Source organism: Neophocaena asiaeorientalis, unplaced genomic scaffold (genome assembly GCF_003031525.2).
Source record: "Neophocaena asiaeorientalis asiaeorientalis breed wild unplaced genomic scaffold, Neophocaena_asiaeorientalis_V1.1 scaffold254, whole genome shotgun sequence".
NCBI lineage: Eukaryota > Metazoa > Chordata > Mammalia > Artiodactyla > Phocoenidae > Neophocaena > Neophocaena asiaeorientalis.
Genome location: NW_020174705.1, coordinates 2,991,161 through 3,012,100, shown reverse-complemented (window position 1 = coordinate 3,012,100; position 20,940 = coordinate 2,991,161). Strand labels below are relative to the sequence as shown.

The 20,940-nt window shown below is 51.3% G+C and overlaps 1 protein-coding gene across 3 annotated transcripts in view; it reads right to left on the bottom strand.

Annotated features, from left to right (window-relative positions):
- NAA60 (N-alpha-acetyltransferase 60, NatF catalytic subunit) overlaps positions 1–20,940 on the bottom strand; it is a 27,006-nt gene extending 6,066 nt beyond the window's left edge. For 2 of the 3 annotated variants that reach the window (XM_024759465.1, XM_024759463.1), the window contains exons 1-4: positions 20,788–20,940; positions 4,349–4,464; positions 2,322–2,451; positions 1,147–1,243 (exon numbers count right to left, since the gene is read on the bottom strand). In XM_024759465.1, the coding sequence (XP_024615233.1) occupies positions 1,147–1,243; positions 2,322–2,451; positions 4,349–4,458 (337 nt within the window). In that variant the 5' untranslated portion in view covers positions 4,459–4,464; positions 20,788–20,940. Of the gene's footprint in view, positions 1–1,146; positions 1,244–2,321; positions 2,452–4,348; positions 4,530–20,787 lie in introns of all 3 variants that reach the window. The other variant, XM_024759464.1, reaches the window with a different exon arrangement.

The following is a 20,940-nucleotide window of genomic DNA, read 5'->3' as shown; positions in this document are numbered from 1 at the left end:
GACCTCCCATAACCAACCACTATAGAAGTCCCTAACATCTCATGGCTCGATGGGGCTTGTCACCTGAGGCCCTCAGGCATCCGGAACCGCGGATGCCAGCCTGCTAGTTCCCTCCCAGGGGCTGAACCCACAACAGAGACTCACTGATCTTTTTAGACAATGAAGTGTAAACCTGAGCCCAGGAAAATGTGGAACGGACACAAATGAAGACTCTGCCACTCACTGGCTGTGTGGCTGAGTGGGATGGGAATTTGGAGTCATGCGGGCAGCCCGGCGCCCCAGGTGTGGCGGGCACCCGATAAATGGTGGCTAGCACTATTTTTCAATTATGTTTTCTACGCTTAATCAAGAATACCTTGGGTCTCTGTCACACAGAGTGAAGTAAGTCAGAAAGAGAAAAATGAATACCGTATATGCTAAAGCACATATATGGAATCTAGAAAAATGGTACTGATGAACCTAGTGGCAGGGCAGGAATAAAGACACAGACGTAGAGAATGGACTTGAGGACACAGCGGGGAAGGGGAAGCTGGGACGAAGTGAGAGAGTAGCACTGACATATATACACTACCAAGTGTAAAATGGATGGCTAGTGGGAAGCTGCTGCATAGCACAGGGAGATCAGCTCGATGCTTTGTGACCACCTAGAGGGGTGGGATAGGGAGGATGGGAGGGAGGCTCAAGAAGGATGGGATATGGGGATATATGTATACTTATAGCTGATTCACTTTGTTGTATGATAGAAATTAACACAACATTGTAAAGCAATCATACTCCAATAAAGTTATTAAAAAAATATATATCTTGGGATCAGACATAAGCTGTGTGTGTGGTGAGAGGCACGATAAGGGGTGCCCATTCCCAAATGAGGACATTCGGGAGCGGTTATTAATCTGATCTTGTCAGATTTGGGAAAGAGGCCACGGCAGAAAGACCTGGTGTTGTATGGAAAGAGGACAGGCTGAAAGCCAAGGGAGTGGGTGGGGTCATGGGTCTTGTTGGAAGGGGAGAAGGATGAAGGTCTGGCCCCAGACAGAGGGACAGGGATGGAAGAAGAGACTGAGGGGTATTTATGAGAGACAATCGTCAGAACGGGGCGGAGTGGGTGAGTTGGTGGTGGTGGTTTATGAGCTCTGCCACTCTTACCTATGCCATGCTTTCTGAATTCCTTCACTACTCCCAGGCTTAGGATGTATGCAACCTGCGTGTCAACAGAGAAGCTGGAGGCTAGAATATCTCCATCCTAAAGAGAAAGTCAGAAACAGTTGCGTCAGCAGTGGAGGCCCCGGTCCCACTGTAGGACACAGCTCACTTGCCAACTTCCCAGCCATGACACCTGGGGGGACACTGGGGCAGAGGGGACAGAACAGAAGACAACAGAGGGTCACCTCCACCCCCATGGAAACAAGAGGGTGTGGGCCCTTCTGCGAGAAACTGCAGATATAAGAGCACACAAAAAAATCGCTTCTCTTGGGGTGAGTGGTAGACCAGACAAGGAGGGTCAGGGATGCCAGATGAGTGAAGTCATGGTGGGAAGAAGGAACCGCTCAGCGGGCCCTCAGCACGTGACAGTCCACCCGCCAAGAGACAAGACAGCCCAAGAGAGTGTGAATGTTTTAACTAGGGATCCTACACATCCCCAGGTGGTCTCGCAGTAAAGGGGGAGGCGGGGGTCAGGGTGGACAGTGGTGCCCTCCACCACCCTCCGCTGCCAAGGCCAGGCCAAGTGACACACCGCCCCACGTGGGTCTCTTGGTTCCGGAGATGCAATTTTGGACCAGGAGTGTCATGAATCCGACCAGCACACGGTTCTTATGTTCTTCTCGCTCACAAAGAACTAGAAGGATCTGCCATGTGTATGGTTTTCTCTACCCCACTGAAAAGGACACTTGGCGACTTGGCCTTTGTGTCCCGTCCACTGCTCACTGAGTGGCTCCCACGTGCTGGGAGTGGGTCAGCTCCCCACTCCCCGCCCCACCCTCCACACCACAGTTAGCCTGGACACAGGTGGGCTTGTCATCGGTCTCAGGGAGGTAAGCATCCTTCCTGCTCTCGTGACTCGAAGCCCGCAGAAAGGCCAGTGTACCGTTTACCTGCCTCCCTACTTCAAAACGGCTGTCATTGTGAAGCCTGTGGTCGTGTTACTTAATGCATATACGACTGTGTCACGAACACACAGAAAGAAACCAACCAGGTACGAATCTCACACGCCGTCTGGGCTCCCAAGAGAAAGGACCAGAGCAGGCAGCGTGACTGTGTCACAAGGCCCCACAGTCCTGTCCAGAGGCACGGACTGCCAAGTCATTGCCGCATACACTCACCTCCTTGTGTATCTTGGTCCTACTTTTTATTTCAGCTACGATCATTCCCACGATGGCGCCCCTGTAGGTTGCGGCGAGGGAAAAGAACTTCTTGTTGGAGGTGATATCACGATACCATGAGTCTGGGTACCTGAAGAGGAGACAAACTCAGATGAACTGGCCAGGTCAAGTCCAACCCCCATCGTGCTTCAGAGAGCTGAACCACAGGGGACCCTAGGCTGCTCTGTCCACCACTCAGGGTTGACGAGGGGTCTGCCCATCGCTCAGTCTCCACCAAAGTGTATCACTCTCAGAGTATCATCTTCTGAAAGCGGTTATCTTTCCAGACAGGACTGGAAATTTGATAGGAAAATAATCTTGCAAGACACAGAGACAAGAGGGGAAAACCTCTGATGATACTGTCCCCTCGAGAGCAGTGCCTGGGGGGGGCAGGTGGATGAGTTAAGATTGATGACCCCCGCAGCCCGTGGACACCTGGGTGATTTCCAAGAATTCTGTGAGACTTTTTCAAGACTGGGGGAAGTGGTGTGGGGAAAGCCAGGTTTGCTGCAGAGTGGCATTTGAGTTTCAGGGACTGGGCCTCAAGGGCAAGGTGTATCCAGGGTCACTGGGGCTGCTCACCAAGTGCCGTCCGAGGGGAGCAGGGAAAAGAACAGTGATGCAGTGATGAAAAGGCAGACTCAGCCACAGCCAAGGAGGCTCGGTCGGGAGGGTGTCTGGGTTTGTTTCCTAACAGACACAGCGGGTTAGCCCAGGATGCCTTTCATGAGACCAAGAGCTGGAGGAGGGTCTCAGACCCTCCTGGCGACACAGAGAGGTGCTCTACTCAGGTCTGCACTGTAGAGGCCACCGCCCGCCCACTGGAAGGTTCCATAGAACCTGAGCATCACCCAGGCTCCTCTCCTGGTCCTCATCACACTCCTGCCTTCTGACCGCAGCAGTGCTGGGTGGCGCGGCAGCCAGGAGGGGAGCTGCCACCACATGGTCTGATGGGACTGAAGTTCTCTCCCTCATCTTTGGAACCTGAGGCCTCAGGCCCAGGAAGCTGCAAGGAGAGGCAAGCAGGTCGGGCTCCTCAGAGGCACAGAGGCTCTGGTTGGTGAGGCTCTACCTGCCCCAGGTCGCCCTCAGCGGGGTCTAACCTCGGACTTACTGGATTACTTTCCAGCGGTGGGACTGCTGGGATGACATTTATTTTCTAACCTATGAAGCCGCCGCTAGCCTGTGGCCCCAGAAGGTGACAATTCACATTCCTATCAGGGACGTAAGGGAATCCCTCCCTTCCTGCCGGCAGCAGGTTAAACACGTCTGAGGCTAAGGCTCACGGAAATGTGATGATTGGCAGGATCTTGTTTATTTTTAATTTTTAAAAGTCTGCACTATTTTTCTCACTACAAGCTCTATGTGCATATTACAGAAAAATGTAGGAAGTACAGACAAGCAAAACCAGACAAACTTGTAGATGTTAATCATCCACCCACGTGAACTACCGAACACATTTGCTACGAGGTACATATCCTCCTAAGCTTTTATCTTGTATGTGTTTTTAAACAAAAGGGGGATTGTGGTACATACTGCTTTCTAGTCTGCTTTTTCCACTTAATATCTCATTAAAAAAACTCTCCTAGTCAACATATATACCTCTAGGACAGGTTTTTTTCCCCCCGGCAGAATAACATTATACTTTTGCATACACATACCCCGATGTATGTAACCAATTCCTTTCTGTTAAGATACTTAAGTAGCTTCTCAATTTTCTGAATATTGTAAGTAGCACTGCATGGAACATCTTTGTAACTAAAGATTCTCAGTCAAGCCCTTTCCGGGATCTCTAGGAACACAATGAGATGCAAAGAGCCTGGTGGTAGTCAGGGAGCAGGGCCCGGGGCCCTGACAGGCAAGGTCACTCTGGGCCACCACGGCGCCTTCATAGCAAGCCTTTCAGCTTTGGCACCCGCAGCTCTGCGCACATCCCCCCCGCCATTCCCCATCCCCCAAGCCACAGCTGGGGACACTGCTCAACTTACTCGATGGGGAACCAGTCGCCGCACAGGTGCTTCACGGTGTCTATGTCATCGTGGCAGAGGAGACGCAGGCTGACCTCGCTGAGGGAGCTGGATGGCACCACCTCTGTCATTCACACCTGCAGGGAGGGAGGTGTCAGGAGGCAGCCGCACCCACGCTGCCGCCTCCTCCTCCTCATATAACCTGTGAGGCAAGCAAGGTGGGAAAGCTCGCACCGTCCCCCTGATGGAGTGTTCCTCCCCTCACAACACTCCATGCACTAGGCATCACAGGCACGCCCCCACCCCCACCGTCCCTGCAGGGCAGGAAACCAAGGATCGGGAAGGCCTGGGAGGATGGGGACCCAGGGTCCCCTCGCTGCTCACATGGGATACTTCTGAGCCCCACAGAGGGCAGCCCAACTCTGGTCTGTGTTCTCTCTTCTCTTGGCCCCTCTGAGCTGCCCTCTGAGCGCCCACACCAGCCCTACTTCTGCCCAGAGGTTCTCACGTCTCCCTCACACCTGCTGTTTTTCCACTGGGGAGACACACAGCCCTGCCAGCCCCAACTCCTCCCAGCCTGGGCCAGTGGCTGCCAACAAACGACCCAGGGCTCAGCAGCCCCAGAGACTGCAAGTGGCACTTGCTGGGTGGGCCATTTCTCCTCCCCTATGTGAGCACAGAAGAACTTCAAGACATGTCAAAAGTTCAAGACAGGGGCCACGAGTTGCAACGATTAAATCAGGAAGCTACATTCAGTCCAGGCAGGAAGGCCACGGGTAGACTCTGACAAAGCACCTGCACCCCCAGGACTCAGCGATCGCCAAGGAAAAGCCTTGAGATCACACCCCTGAGATCCTGCAGTCCCACGTCCCCCAGGGATGGAGGCCAGCCTCCCAGTGCCTCCTGTGAAATACACAAAGCCCTCAAGGTTCCTACCTACAATGCTGGGCCTGAAGCCAATCAAGCCTCCAGGGCCTAACTTCACAACTGCAGGTAACACTTGGCACCCAGGCACCATGACATCTGACACACACGGAACGGGTAGAATTCTACAAGACAACTGGCCTGGTCTCTTCAAAAAGTCAATGTCATTTAGGGACCTCCCTGGTGGTGCACTGGTTAAGAAATCTGCCTGACAATACAGGGTACACAGGTTCGATCCCTGGTCCGGGAAGATCCCACATGCCGCAGAGCAACTAAACCCGTGCGCCACAACTACGGAGCCTGCACTCTAGGGTCTGCGCTCTAGAGCCCACGCACCACAACTAATGAGCCCACCAGCCACAACTACTGAAACCCATGTGCCTAGAGCCCATGCTCTGCAACAAGAGAAGCCACTGCAATGAGAAGCCCACGCACCACAACGAATAGTAGCCCCCCGCTTGCTGCAACTAGAGAAAGCCCGCACCCAGCAATGAAGACCCAATGCAGCCAAAAAATAAATAAATAAATTTATTAATAAAAAAAAGTCAATGTCATTAAAAAAATAGACTAAAAAAGACAAGGAGACCTACAACCAAATGTGATGTGTAAACTCTTCCTGGGAAATATAAAAAGTCAAACAACATTTTGGAGAAACTTAAATATTGGCTGGACAGTAGGTGATGAATTTATGATGAAATTATCATGAAACTGTAATTAACGGACTTAGATGTGGAGGGCACAGTGCTTATGCAGAAAGTCTTAGGAGATGCACTGCTGAAATACTTTGGAGTGAGGGATCATGAGGTCTAAAACTAAACAGTTCAAACATTTTTCAACTGCTTAGAATGCAAATATGACAAACCGCTATTAGCGGTTGGACCTAAGTGGCAGGTTGATATAAAATAGGAACTTACTGTTCACACATTCAACTTTTCTACATATTTGAAATTTTTCATAATAAACATCGGGGTTGGGGCAAGGGGTAGCCTGAAGTTACCTAAACTGAATCTAGAAACCACAGTTCTGTGAATGGGCACCGTGAGAGTCCAGGCAATGACCAAAGGTCAAAGGGAGCCCAAGTGCAGTGCCCTCCTGCTGTCCTGACCCTGCTCCTGATTGGTTCCCATGAAACACAGGCATTTCTATGAGGGTCCCCGGGAAGGCCATGTCCTAACCTGCCACCTGCCAGGGGCCGAATCCACCCTGAGGCTTGACCACAGGGCCAGTGGGGCAGCTGCTCAGTCTCAGACTTGGACATGACTCCAGTAGGCTCTGTCCAGCAAGAAGGGTTCCTTTGAGGGATGGCCAAGGGTAGGCTGGGCAATGACAGGTCTGCCGCCATCCCCCTTCCCCTTCATGGCACCAGCCAGTTTGACACGGACTAGCTGGGGCAGGGGCTTTAAAGGTCAGGTCCACAGGGCTGGAAACATGGTGACCTTGGTGACCTTGAAGCAGACATGGGGTGGGCGGGGAGGCAGAGGAGGTACTACAGGAGCTCCATGGCTCTGTGCCCACATCGGGTTCTGTCTTTCCAGCTCTCGCCAGACCCTGCAGGGTAAGGTCCATGCCACCTTGACAGGTCCCTCTGCACAGCACGGCTTGAGAGCCGAGATGAAAGGGGACCTGCTCTCTCTTCCTCCTCCGTGTTTCCAGCCAGCACCTGTGCGCTGCACACACTGCCCACGTGGGGTCTGCCAGGTGGGGCCCCTCCTGTGACCCCCTGGCAGCGTGCAGGGAAGCTCATCAGGACAAGAAGCAGGTGAGCTCCTGCCTGAGGCCTGGTGGATCCCAACAGGCACCCTTCTTGAGAAGACTCGTCACTCAGAGGGGACCTCTGAGAGCCCATTCAGGCAGGGCAGAGACAGCCGCCCACGTCCTTGTTTTCAAATGACAGGACCAGGGACCAGGCCATCACAGACATTAACGTGAGAGGCTTCTGGAGAAAGGGCAGCCACAGCTTCTGGGCTGAGTTCTCGGCTCCAAACACAAAACAAAACCAAAACACCAACCAAACAACAAAAAAATCCTCCCAGACTTGGCAAATCTGACCTTCCCACATTGCCTATGTTTTTCTTGTAGTTGGGACACACTTTCAGAAACCAAGATGCTGTCCAGCTCCATCTCTCATGAACAGCTTGGCTGGTCCACTACTCAGCAGCACCCCCCACCACCAATGGTGCCCAGGACGCTCTGGTGAATGTGACCTCAGGGACCTCAGGCCGGCCACCTCTTGGGAAATGGACTGTCGACCAAAAATGGCAACTCTTGAGTTTTATGAGTCATCTCTGTCCAGAATACATCCTGGCAGTCACAGCCAGGACGTGGCTTCACGGTCATCCCAGACTGTACAGTTCCAGGAGCAGAACGAGGCCCAACACATCACAGCTGCCACAACAAAGCACTGCTTCCTGCGAGGTTTCTAAACAACCCACTGCACGCGTGACCCTCTTTCCCCCACAAAGGGAGAGAGTCCACAAAAAACCTCTAAAAGCACCCACGGAGGTGCTGCTAATCTTGTTGGCATGAAAACAGCAGTGTGGTTGTGTAGGAAATGTCCATATTCCTGAAGAGATGCACGCTGGACATATAGGGGTGAAATTCAGAATGTTCTGGAGCTGAATTTAGCTGGAGCGAAAGTGGCAAAATGTTCACAACCATTGAACTGGATGCCGGGTACACCAGATGGATGTGTGAAAATGTTCCTAATTAAAATTAACCACCAACCTGCCAGACTTCTCCACAGGCTGAGTTTCCGGCATGGAGGCAGCTTCCCCAGGTGACTGATGGAGGTACCTCTGCCATCCTGCACGAGGCCACCTTGCAGTGGCCACCCCACCTCTGCACACCCCTCGCTGGGAACAGCACAGCACACTCCCTGCTGGCCGCGGCTGCCCACCGGCCACACGCGGGAGCCCTGGAGGGTTGGGTGCCTGGTTCGGAGATTTCCGGGGGCAGGAATACCGTCCGGGACCCAAGTTAAACAACCCCCAAACTCCACCGTGGTTTTAAAGAGGAGGGTGTAGACACCCGGGGACAAGGGCGCCGCTTTAGAAGCTGCCGGAGGGGCTAAGTCTTAACCATGGGGCCAGTTGGCACCCCTTCTCCTTCCCTCGTGGCCAAGAGTGGGGAAATGCAGGAAACCCCAGTCAAAACCTCGAGCCTTTGGGACGGTCGACAACCCCGCACCATCTGAGGCCGAGGCCTGGCCCTCAGTGCAGTCTTTCCAGAGAAGGCTCCTGAGACAGGCGTCCCCCTCTCCCTGTGGCAACTGCCTTTAGGGAAAATCCTGGGGGACAAGCCCCAATACATCACCACCTGCCTAATCTGAGTGGCCAAACAGGATGCCCTATACATGTTCTGCTCAACACTCCAGTGAGGGCACAACCCCTGCTCTAAATTGAGCAAAGGAGTGTAAGCTAGAGCCCACTGTGAGCTCACCAAAAAACAGCCCCAACGTGGAAGCAACCCAAATGTTCAATGGATGCCTGAACCAATACAATGTGTGCATCCATGCGGTGAATATTTAGCACTGACACGTGCTATGATGTGAATGAACACGGCAAACATGATGCTGAGTGAGAGAGGCTGGACATAACGGGCCACATACTGCACCTTACGATTCCATTTCCATGAAGTGTCCAGAACAGGCAAATCCATAGGGACAGAAGGCAGATTAGTGGTTGCCTACGGTGGGGAGTGGGGTTGAGAGGCTTGGAGGGTGATGGCTAAGGGTGTAGGTTTCTTTTGGGAGTGGTGAAAATGTTCTGACACTGAACATGGTGATGGCTGCACAGCTCTGTGAATACACTGAAAACACTGAATGGTACACTTTGGGTGAATTCATGGTAGGTGGACTGTACCTCAATAAAGCTGTTAATAAGAAAACAAGGGCTTCCCTGGCGGCGCAGTGGTTGAGAGTCCGCCTGCCGATGCAGGGGACACGGGTTCGTGCCCGTGAGCCATGGCTGCTGAGCCTGTGTGTCCAGCGCGTGTGCTCCGAAATGGGAGAGGCCACAACAGTGAGACGGGCCCGCGTACGGAGAAGAAAAAAAAAAAAAAAAGAAAACAAAAACCAGCCCCAATCTTGAGAGTAAACGTTTCTTTGGTGAAATGGATAAAAACTATTCTTTCTGAAGGAAGTCACAGTAGATTCCAGAAAGAATCAGAAACTTTCCAGCCTGCAAGTCAAACTGCAGGGGCTCAAGCTGGTACCAGAGAGGGGCTCCTGCAGTGGGGCTGGTCCACACCCCACCTCCCCCAGCCCCTGCCTCTGAGACAGGCCCGCCAGGGTTGGGGATGGGGGTGCTCTGAGGAAGATGAGGCTGAAGGTCAAGGAGGCTGGAGGGAGGCACAGACTCACAGAGATGAGGAAGAGCCGCCAGCCCACCAGGGCCGATCTGGTAGCTTACTCCAGATGTGGGCCAATTTTAATATTTCATATTCAAAGAAAAAAAATCTGTCTTTGGCTTGGAGTGTGTAAGAAGTGACCAAAGAAAGTTATCAAGGCTCAACCAAGTGCATCTGTGTTGTCTACGGGTTTTCACGGGGTAAGCTGCTTAGGTGATTTTGAGAAAGGAAAGATCAGGCTCAGATTTGCCCCTGTCTGGGAAGTCAACACAAAGCACAAATCACCGGATGAATTTCAAATCAACTTTCGGCTCCAATACCTGACCTGCACCAGGAAACTCCACATCGTCCTCTTCCTGGAAAACCGGCTCCAGGTGGTTTGTCTGGGGTTTGATGGGCTGAAGCCAGCCTGAGAAACAGGGTGACATGCCTGCCTACCCTCACCACCCCTGGCAGAGCTCCAGGTGTCTCACTGGCTGTGTCCCACTCTTCTCTCAACCAACAGCAAATGTGCTCTGAGCTCCCGCAGAAAGGAGCTACAGGACGGGATACGTCGGCTCACTCTCACCAGTCTCTCCTCCGGAGCTGGCAGGACAAGTGCAGGCAACCAACAAAACCAGCTGCAGAGCCTGGAACTGGGTGGTCACAGGCAGGCACAGGACACCCGGAGCCACAGGAAGCAAGGCCTTGACCTCTGGTACCTGCGGCAGGGCTGATTGCAAGGAGGCTGAGTGGGCACTTCCTGAGGGGACGGAAATGTTTTGTATCTTGATGGTGGTGGTTACACACACAAACACATAGGTACACACACACATATATACACACGTTAAACTCATTGGGTACATTTTGTCATATGTCTATTAAACTTCAATAAAGTTGATTTTAAAACATTTAAAAAATTGAGGCTTGATAGCAAAGAGAGAGACTCATAATAAATGACCATCTCTTATGTCCTGGGATTTATACATTTTCCCCCTAGTACCCTTAGGATAATGCTCTTGACCAAAGGGGCAGGATTTGTTCCCTGTTCAACTTTCAAGAAAAACACTGGGCTCTAAGACACACAGCTATTTGTGGATTCTTGCATCCCTATTAAAAGTACTTCCGTGTTTTCAAAGGCCAGTTCTTTAGATGCCTTGATTTAAAAATAGAAACACGTCACATTTAACTAAGGGAAAATGCAGCATGTCATAGTGTTAATCTGTCCCAGCCCAACCAACAGGAGTGGAGAAGGGGGCAGGAAGGCTTGGGGAATGGAGAATCTGGCGCCCGTGTGCCAGAGAGAAAGGAATGGTGCCAGGGAGGGTGAGGTCAAGGCAGTGGCGGTGGTGCAGGTGGGAGGCTGGTGTGGCTGGTCCACCGCTACAGGAGAGGCTGGGGACTGACATCTGACACCTGTGGGGACCCCACCTGTCTGCCCGGAACTAATCTCCTATCACTATGGGCCACCCTAAGGGCTAAAGAGACAAGGATTCTGAAGACTCACTAGAGAACAGAGGCCGGTGGGTGAAGCCAGAGCACAGCCCCCGAGTCAGCCCTATGTCTTAAGGCCTGGGGTGCTGGTGGACGGGCACCAAAGCCGCACAGGCCACCTTTCGGCACGTTTCTCTACAAAGACACAGACACACCGATACTATGAAAGCAGGGACATGCTGTACGGGAGAAGGCATAGTTCAGGCCTGCAGGGAGAGTTCTCCCCAGGTTTCCTGGGTCTTCATCCTGTCCTTGGCCTTTAGGGGTCAGTGGGTGGAACAATTCCAGGAGGGACAGAAACCGGATTCTCCAAGACAATGAAGGACCCACCAGCTCACCTCTTGGTCCATCCTTTCTCCTTCCCCAAACCTTGTCCTTGTGGGCTGTCTGCAAGCCTCAACTTCCTTCTGAGCTGAAATGACCTCTCGGGTCCCTGTACTGAAGTCCACGTGGTGGCTGGGGGGGAGGTGGTGCCTGATCACCTAGGCATCCCCTCCCCGACCACACTTCCCGAGCGCCTCCGAGTGCTCAGTCAGACGGATAGAGTGAAGGCCAACATCCCAGGAGCATCTTCCATCCCCCTCCCATTGCCAAGCGCTGGGATTCAGAACCTAGGAGCTTGGAATGGGATTGTTCCAGTTTTTGGAGGGGTTTCCTGGCACCAGCAAGATCCCCACGGTGCATTCCACTCCCAACCAGTGAAGAAAGCCATACACAACCCTGTTTCCTGGAGACCACTCCCCTCTACAGACTGTGTCCTGATGTCCCAGGTCCACAGGGCCTCTCCCTCCTTCAAAGGCACTGCTTCACAGTCCCAAACAGGCCATACTTAACTTTTAAAAACTGCTCCCATCATCTTAATGGCTTGAGAAGTGCTCTGGACTCCACCTTGACCTCAGCAGACTGCCAGTGGTCAGGCCAGCCATGACCACATTGCCCCTTCCCTTCCCTCTTTTCTTTTCTTTTTTTTCTAAATTAAATTTATTTTATTTTATTTATTCATTTTTGGCTGCGTTGGATCTTCGGTGCGGCATGCAAGCTTCTCACTGCGGTGGCCTCCCCCGCTGCAGAGCACGGGCTCCAGGCACACGGGCTTCAGTAATTGTGGCACACGGGCCCAGTCGCTCTGCGGCATATGGGATCCTCCCAGACCAGTGCTCGAAACCGTGTCCCCTGCATTGGCAGGCGGACCCCCAACCACTGTGCCACCAGGGAAGCCCCCTTCCTTCTTTTCTTTTACTCCTGTTGGTTCAAAATGGTCCTTTCTCCTTGCTGAGGCTAGGCCACCCTCCACTTGTGCTCTGGACTCTGTGCCCTCCACATGCTCCCAGACCCTGCAGGGATGCTGGAGTCACCATGCCCAGGGTCAATCCCAGCTCTGCTGTCCACTGGGACATCTCTGTCCTGCTGCATGCTTCAGCTCTCCTATCCGTCGCTGGGAAGATAAATGAGGTGGCCACTAAGGGACACCCCAGTCCCTGGCCCAGCTCCACATCTCCTTCCTCCCTGGCCCAAGCACCACCTTCTCCAACATTTTCAATCTTCTCTTTTGCACAAATACCCTTCAGTGCACACTGCGCACCCTCTCCTGGACAAGCCTCCCACCACCTTCTCTCCCTTCAATGGAACTGCCCACACTGCCACATTTGCTGCCACTTCTTGCTTTACTCCTGCCCCAGATCCCCTCAGGCCTGGCCTCTGCTCCAGCACATGGTGACAACGCACTGACAGTCTCCCCCGCTGCAACCCAGCAGCCTCCCTCAGGAGTCACCTCCCTAAACTCACTCCAGCTCACATCTCCGTCAATCCCCTTCCTGAGCCCTCAGCTCCCTGCACCCTGTGACAAAGCACCGCCCTGGTCTGTCCCCAGCACTCCAGGTGTCTTCTCAAGCGAAGCACAGGGAAGATTAGCACACACTCCTCCATGGCACAAGAATGAAAGACCGCTGGGCCCTCGGGAGTGTGAAATTCTGCAGGCACCAGGCCTATCAGCTTGAAAAATCCAACAGCCATGGACTCCAAGCTCTTGCCTTCAGGATGGATGACGCAGAAAAGGAACTATAAGCCAGTGATGGACACAGGGCACCGCCCTGCGCATCAGTAAAATGGGCTGAAGGGCTCAGAACGTCAAGTGAGGGAAACTGAGAGCTCAGCACAGCTTGTCTGTTCAAATGAGCAGCCGCCCGTGGTGGGGCAAGCCGTCTCCAAAGCAGCCTGGGCTCCTTCCAAAGCCTCAGAGTAGGAGGAACATGAATAATTTACAGGCGAAAAGAAACAAACACCCAGCACTCCAGTTCCAAAGAGCCTCCCTCATACAACCCACCTCATCGTGCCCAGAGGGGAGCCCACGTATTCCTCACACACAATTTAAGACACATCCCTTCAAACATGAACTGATAACAGTGGAGGATTCCATTCGTGTGAAATTCTAAAACTGGCTAAAGGAATCCATGGCGACAGAAATGAGAATGTGGCTGGGGGGGTCGGACGACACTGAGAGGGGGCAAAAGGTGACCCACCGGGCTGGAGGTGACGTTCCACGTGTCCTTTGGGGTCACCAACTGTGTGCATCTGCACACTTCCCGATTTAAAAATCAGACAACAGGTGGTCCAGGAGCAGTCCCGGGGACAGCCCATTTTGGCTTTCTTTTGGGCCAAACCTTCTATCACCTCCCGCGCATTCCACACTGAGAATCCATTCAGTCATTTGTTTACCAAAATTGTACTAAAAACCCAGGGCCTGCTCTAGGCACTGGGGTCACAGCAAAGAGCATCACTGGACATCTCTGATTATTGGGGGAGCTACTGAAGGGAGAAGGAAGGTGTGTGTTTTTCTGCACTATTACCTAAATACTCTCAGAAACCCCTTCTTTTGCTTGAGGAATTCTGAGGCAAACTGCACATCAATGAACAGGAAAAGTGCTGTCCACCAGGCTGGGCTGGGAGGGGTTAACAAAACTGTGGGAAGGGATGCTCTCCTCCGTCAGCCACAGGAAAGGTGGGGAATCCATCCCCTTGCCTCAGTCAAGATGTTTTTCTTGGGCTTCCCTGGTGGCACAGTGGTTAAGAATCCACCTGCCAATGCAGGGGACACGGGTTCGAGCCCTGGTCCGGGAAGACCCTACATGCCGTGGAGCAACTAAGCCCGTGCACCACAACTACTGAGCCTGCACTCTAGAGACCACGAGCCACAACTTCTGAGCCCACGTGCCACAACTACTGAAGCCCACATGCCTAGAGCCCATGCTCCGTGACAAGAGAAGCCACTGCAATGAGAAGCCTGCGCACCTCAATGAAGAGTAGCCCTGGCTCGCTGCAACTAGAGAAAGCCCACGCAGCAATGAAGGCCTAACACAGCCAAAAAAAAAAAAAAGATCATGTTTTTCTTATTTGTTCTGCCTCCTCGAATCAAAGAGTTCTGGGAGGCAAAATATTGAGGCCCGAAACGTCCCATGTGCGTGGGACACAAACAAACAAGAGGATCATTGATTCACAACATTTCTCAGAGGGCCTGTGAAGCAGAAGGCAGCAGAGTCCAGGGCTAAGCAAAGCTTTGAGGCCACCAGATCTGGGTTCAAATTCACTGTCCTGCCACCTGCCATGTGTGGGCTATGAGCCGCAGGGAGGGCTATAAAGCGGGGATGGAAGTCCTCATAGGAAGCATGCAAAACACCTGCCAGGCAGTGAGATGTAAGCCCTCTGCAAAAGGTGGTCACGACTGCCAGGTGCCAAGTTCTCTGCCAGGGGCCGGCAAACTTGGGGACCCGCAGTTGAAACTTGGGCCATCACCAGATTCTCGAGGATGAGAAGGCAGAGATAAGGGCAGTACGCAGCTCAGGGCATCCTGCATTTCAGAGCTCTGCCCTTTAACTTTACACCATATCCCAAGATGAGACAGATCTTATTTTGTTTTAAATTTTATTTCATCATTTTGCTTTTTAACCTCATGTCCATGGTAAAATGACCAGATGCGGAGGGCATGTCCTCGGACCACTGTGCACGTATGCCACCTGCAACACCCCCCCCAACTCCTTCCAGAGGCAGAATCCTGTGGTTGTTCTAAGGACCAGCATCCCAGCAGTCGACGGGCGGCCAAAGGACTGTTCGTCTTTTGTGGCCCCACTTGGTCAGAATTGGGGAACTACAGCCCGGGTTTGGGGACAGACAAGGACAAAGAGGGAAAACAGAGACAAGAATGTGACCTGGGAGAAAAAGGGCCACTGAACTGGGGGCCAGAGATGTGGAGCCAAGAGCAAACCCTGAGATCCCCTCTCCTGAAAGCTTTGGGCACGTCTCCTCTTCCTGGAACGGAAACGAAGTGCAGGTGCACCTCTGCTGCCCACCGCATGTTCACACCCATGGACTCGGTCAGAGCACGAAGCGGAGACAGCTGGGCCTGGGCTGGACGGGCCACCAGGACGGCTGGGCAAGAGGTGCCGCCGCCCTGTGGCTTTTCAATTGGGGATCTTGGTCAAGCTGGGACAGGGCTGCCAAGAATGCTGATTCCCAGTTCAGATTGAGGGAGTGGGTCAACCAGTTGGATTTAAAAACAAAACAAACAACAAAAAAACCACCTGTAAATATTAGGTTGGGGCTGATGGTGGTAAGTGTATGCATTTAATAGTAGTAAAATGTATGTATTAAATACACATCCTTGGACTTCCCTGGCGGTCCACAGGTTAAAACTCTGCACTTCCACTTCAGGGGGCACGGGTTCGATCCCTGGTCGCAGAAGTTCCACATGCCACAGGGTGCAGCCAAAAATTAAATACACGTCCTTGACTGACACCCAAGACTGGACCCTCTTGAGGGCTCTAACCCAACTGAGAGTGAGTTCTTCCACAGAAAACTCAGGCGGCTGCAGGTGCCCTCAGCACTGTCTGGGGCAGTGGGTGAAATGGACCGCTGGCTGCTCAGTTTGAAGGAGAAAAGCACAGCAAAGGGGGCATCGGGCTTCAGAAACCCTGCCTGCTCCTCACCGCTGCCCCTTCAGCAAACCAGCCCCACCACTGGCCTTTCTGCACTTTCCCATCTCACTCTGCTGGGTTTTTTTGTTTGATGTTTGATTTTAATCTCTACTTCTCTGGGTTTGCATTTAAGATCCTTCAGAAGCCAAAAGATATTAAATGTGAAAGTGGGTCAAATTCGGTATAAATTAACACTTGATCACGAGGTTAACTTTTATAACAAAAATTATTTTTAAAAGTAATTCAACCTCCTGTCAGCATTTGCCTCTGGAATTAAGGCAGACGTTGGTGTCCACATCACTCGCTTCTGTATCATCTGAGCTTTTTTTTTTAAAAAACAATGAGCTTGGGTTGTTTTTATTAACAGAAAAAAATAAGACTTCCAGGTGGTATGTGAAAATTATGAACACATCTTTTATATTAAAATAATCTGTTTTAATTAGTAACAACTTGGGAATTTTACAATGTCTCTTCAAAGTATAAGTAGAATGGTTACCCATTTTGCCCCCAAATAGACCCTCTTAGTGCCAACATTTAAGCCACATACCCTTGGAACAGCATGGCATTTATGCACTGATGCCAGAAATAAACATTCTAAACACAGACCCACATTTGTAATGAAGCAAAGAGGAGGTAGTTGTGGATAAGGATGCCGAATAGACTTGTGAAAATATTTTAAAGAGTTCCTGTGCAACTATTAAAAAGGAAATTTAGTGGCCATACAAAAATCAATTTTTAAAACTATTCATAGGTTTCAGGACAGCCATTTAAAAAAGAAAGGTTTAAACAGAACATTCTCCTTTTGTTAAATGCTGTTTAAAACTATGTTTTACTATGAACACATGTTCATGGTAAAATAGGAATCCATACACAAAGTGTAGCAAAAACTTGAAATCCCCTCCTCACCCCAGTCCCAATAAAATGACAGTTAATAGTTTCTTGTGTTTCCTACAAGAAAATAAACTTTTTAAATAGGAGAAGGCTTGCCTGGTAAGAGGCCCAAGGGGTCTTCTGAGGTGGCGGTTGCACTGGTACGCTCATGCCATGACTGCTGGTCAAGCAGTGTGTATATTTCAACAAAAAAGTAAAAAATGGGAGGCCAGAGGAGAAGCAATACTGTAATTTGACAGTAAGAGTAGAAAGAGCAGCAAATATCTGACCAGCAAGACCTTCTGAATAGCTTACAACTAGTCAGGAGTCATCTTCTAAAAATAAAAATTTTTTTTAAAAAGTAGCAAACAGCTGCTGAATGCTACAGAAACCATGGAAATATTGTTGTATTAACATTTTCCAGATAAAAATCATTTTCAGTAGCTAAGGGACAATTACCCAAAGACTATTTTATCAAATGAAATTGCTTTCTTCTCAGTTATTTTTAAGATGGGCTCAAATTTCATTACTTTGCTGCCCAAATACTTTGCTGCCCTATTTCAGGAATGCAGGAAACAAAAAAGAGGAACACAATTTGCTTTCTAATAACAACAAGAAATAGAACTGGGAAGAATTTCTTTTTTTAATGTAGTCTGTTAAAGATGACAAAATACTTTTCCTTGGTCTTCCTGTGGAAGCAAAGGGAACAAACATTAGTTCTGTGTCCCTTTCCACAATCAGCTCCTCTTTGCTTCTTTACAATTGTGCATCTTATTAGAACGTTTAGAATGTTTACTTCTGGTACCAGTGAACAAATGCCGTGCTATTCCAAGGGTATGGGGCTTAAACGTTGGCACTAAGAGTCTATGAATTGCAAGAGACATTTTAAAGTCTCTACATTGTCACACTCACAGGTGGTTCTCGCCATCAATATTCAGAGTGTTGGACCCATCCCTGCCATGTAGGCCCTGCCTGAGCAGGAAGTGGGCCTCAGGTGAGGAGATGGGGAGTCTGAGATGCCCACAGGAAGGGACTAGGGACTGGCCCTCATGTGTGGTTACTCCCCCTCCACCTGACCATCCAGGCTCAGTGTTGTGGGCACCTTGGGGTGACTGTCACGTGTCTGCCAGCCCCTGCAGTGGGGCACTCAATGGAGCACTGGTTCCACTGTTGATGTAGACCCCAAACTACTTCCTGCAGAAAGCCCTGGCTCCCTGCTCAGATCCCCTTCCCATCACTCCACAAGCACTGAGCAAACACCTTCAGGTTCAGAGTGGAACGTCAACCCTACTATGTATGTGCTCACTGGGTTTTCAAACACATAGGCCTCTCTTTAATCAGCAGTGTAAGATATCTGGGCTTCAGATAACCCTGACCTAGCCTGTCAGCCAGCCTCTATCAGAGGTCACCCTAAAAAGAATGATATTTAGGGAAGGAGGCCTGATCCTGGAGTTATCAAAGACACTTAGAAATATTCATTGAATGAAATTCAACATTTGGACTTAGCCAGAATGAGACCCAGGAGTTCCAGCATCATTTCACAAATCAGCATTTTACTTGAAAGCATTGCACATGGACAGAAGCAGGACCAGCTTCGACACAGAGTCTATATCCCAATCTAGCTTTCTGCAAACGAAGAACTGAGGTGGAAAAGCCATGAGGACTTCGTGGATTCCTTCCAGAAAGAGTTGTCAGGGAAGGAGGTGTTGGCAGTAAGATGTAGAGATGCAGGAGCCACCATTTAAGAGAAGACATGGCCTGACAAGCAGCCAGCCTTCTACTCAGGTAGGAGAGCTGTCACCAACAAGGACAGACCTCTGGGCCATTTTAGCAGAGCAAAGATATGCACTGCCCCGCACTCAGAGCTCTGAGGATTCTTCTCTACACTGTGTTCCCTGTGGCTGCTGCCAGGTAAGGATGCTGTGTCCACCTGGTCTAAACACACCTCGGGCTGCCAGAAGACAAACTGCTGCTAGCAGGTCCACTGAGGCTGGGACAGTCTGTGGGGCGGAGCACCTGGTGAGCAGTGACAGCACCAACCTTCTTAGTTCTACTGGGTGTCTTTTACCTCTCCAATCTCCTAACATCCAGGAATTTTCTTCCATCCCAGGCAGAGGCCAAGTTGCCAAGCAACCTCAACAAGTCACATCTGAAGTCTGAGAGTGGGTGCGGTTAAAATAAACATGGTGATAAAGTCACTGTAAGTTACAACGGGAGAGGCTAAAAATAAGACACACACAGACCTTTTAAAAAAGTGTCTGTATTTTTTATTCTGGTTTGTGAACATGACACCATGCCTTGATTTTGTTACTTACAGGTTTTAACCATCTTTATAGAAACCCAGCATGTCTGCAAGCCCAGTGAGATGGAACTCCAGCAAACTGTGGCCCAAAGGAGAAGGAGCTCACGCACACTGCTTTCTCAAAGGGCCAGTTTGCACTTTAATTGTGACGTACAAAATCCTGGAACAAGGGAGATGAAGACCTATGTGCACAGCCATGACTGACTTTGTCCATTTGTTAAATGACTAACGTTTATACTTCAGCCACCCTTGAGTTTCTTCTGGTCTGGAATCCCTTCTTCTCTAACTGAGCTTAACTCAATTCAGGGATTCTTGTAAGAGAGTATTTGTTTTGCTCCAGCCCCTTTTAATCCAATGTTGTTCAAGACTCCCCTTCTCCCCACCTCGCAATCCAGTACTACTGGCCAAAGAACTTCTATGACTTATCTGCACATCACAAAGTACTACACGGAATGTGGTATTTCTATAGATGACCTGGAGTCACAGTGACTTTCCCGGTTGTCAGTTAAGCATTAACTAGAAGTTTTCTGCCTTCCATGCTCTGGTAAATATCTGCAACCAGCAATGTTCTCTCCAGTTCTGACTCTCTGATTAACAACCACTCCAGGTACCACAGGGAACTACCCTGTGGGGCTGTTATCCTTTTCCTTCAAGACAAATTAGTAAGAAAATGGCATGGCTCAAGGATTTGGCAGAATGAAAACAGACCAATGAAGCAGGCAGTGTCCATGTTTATTGCAGAGTAACTCCTTTCCTCATCTCCAGGCCCTGGGCTCCGTCACCCGCTGGGCACACAGATCTTTGCTGTTAGAGGTCTAGGGAAGGCGCTCAGCCTCCCTGAAAATCTTCCCGGGGCACAAACCACAGAAGCTATAGATTCCCTCTATTCCTTGGGAAGTGCCCGATAGGGCAGAAGAGGTCAGAAGTGGTGTAGGGGTCTGCATGGCCAGTCTGTAAACTACCAAAAACGTAAGGAATCAGTTATCTTAACCAAAATGTACAGGTGAAGGAGTAAGATGTGGAGACGACCAAGAAAGAGTCCCAGGCTTTCAGGAGTTCACGGGAGGGCAAACAAGTCGGCAAATAACTACAATCCATGCAACAAGTACTAAAGCAGAGGTAGGGCCGGGCGAGGCAGCGGCGAATCGCTGAACTGTGAAGAGGACAGGCCCTGCACCTCCCGTGAGACCTAGGGTGTAGTAAGGGGCAGGCTGCCCTGCGGTTCCAAATTTCCCCACCAACTCGTCCTGGGGCCTCGCACGGTGGCGTCCCAGGCAAAAGGGTCGGAATCACGCCTCTCGGCACCCCTGGAATCTGGGGTCGCGGCTCCCTCCTCACCCCGGGAAGCGTGAGCTCTGAGGCCGTCCCGAAACACCGCGGAAAGATCTGGGCTCCGACTGGCGTGGGCCGCGCCCCCGGCCTCCCTTGAACGGACGGGCAGTTCCGCGCCCCGCCAGGGCCGCCTCAGTCCCCCTGCACCCCGGCCGTCCCCCCAGCTGCGCTCCCTGCCTCTCACGACCCCCCGCCCCCGGCCGGGTCCGGCGCCCCACTGCAGGCCAGAGCCCGGGATACCTCACCTCGGGAGGGAGCCGGCGGCAGCGGACGGCGTTGTGGGGCTCAGCGCATCCTCGGTTCTCAGGGAGCCAGGAAGTGGGGCCGCGCGCAGCCCGCAACGAGTTATGTAACCGGCAGGGGCCGCAGCCTGGAAGGAGGCTGCTGCCCGAAGCACT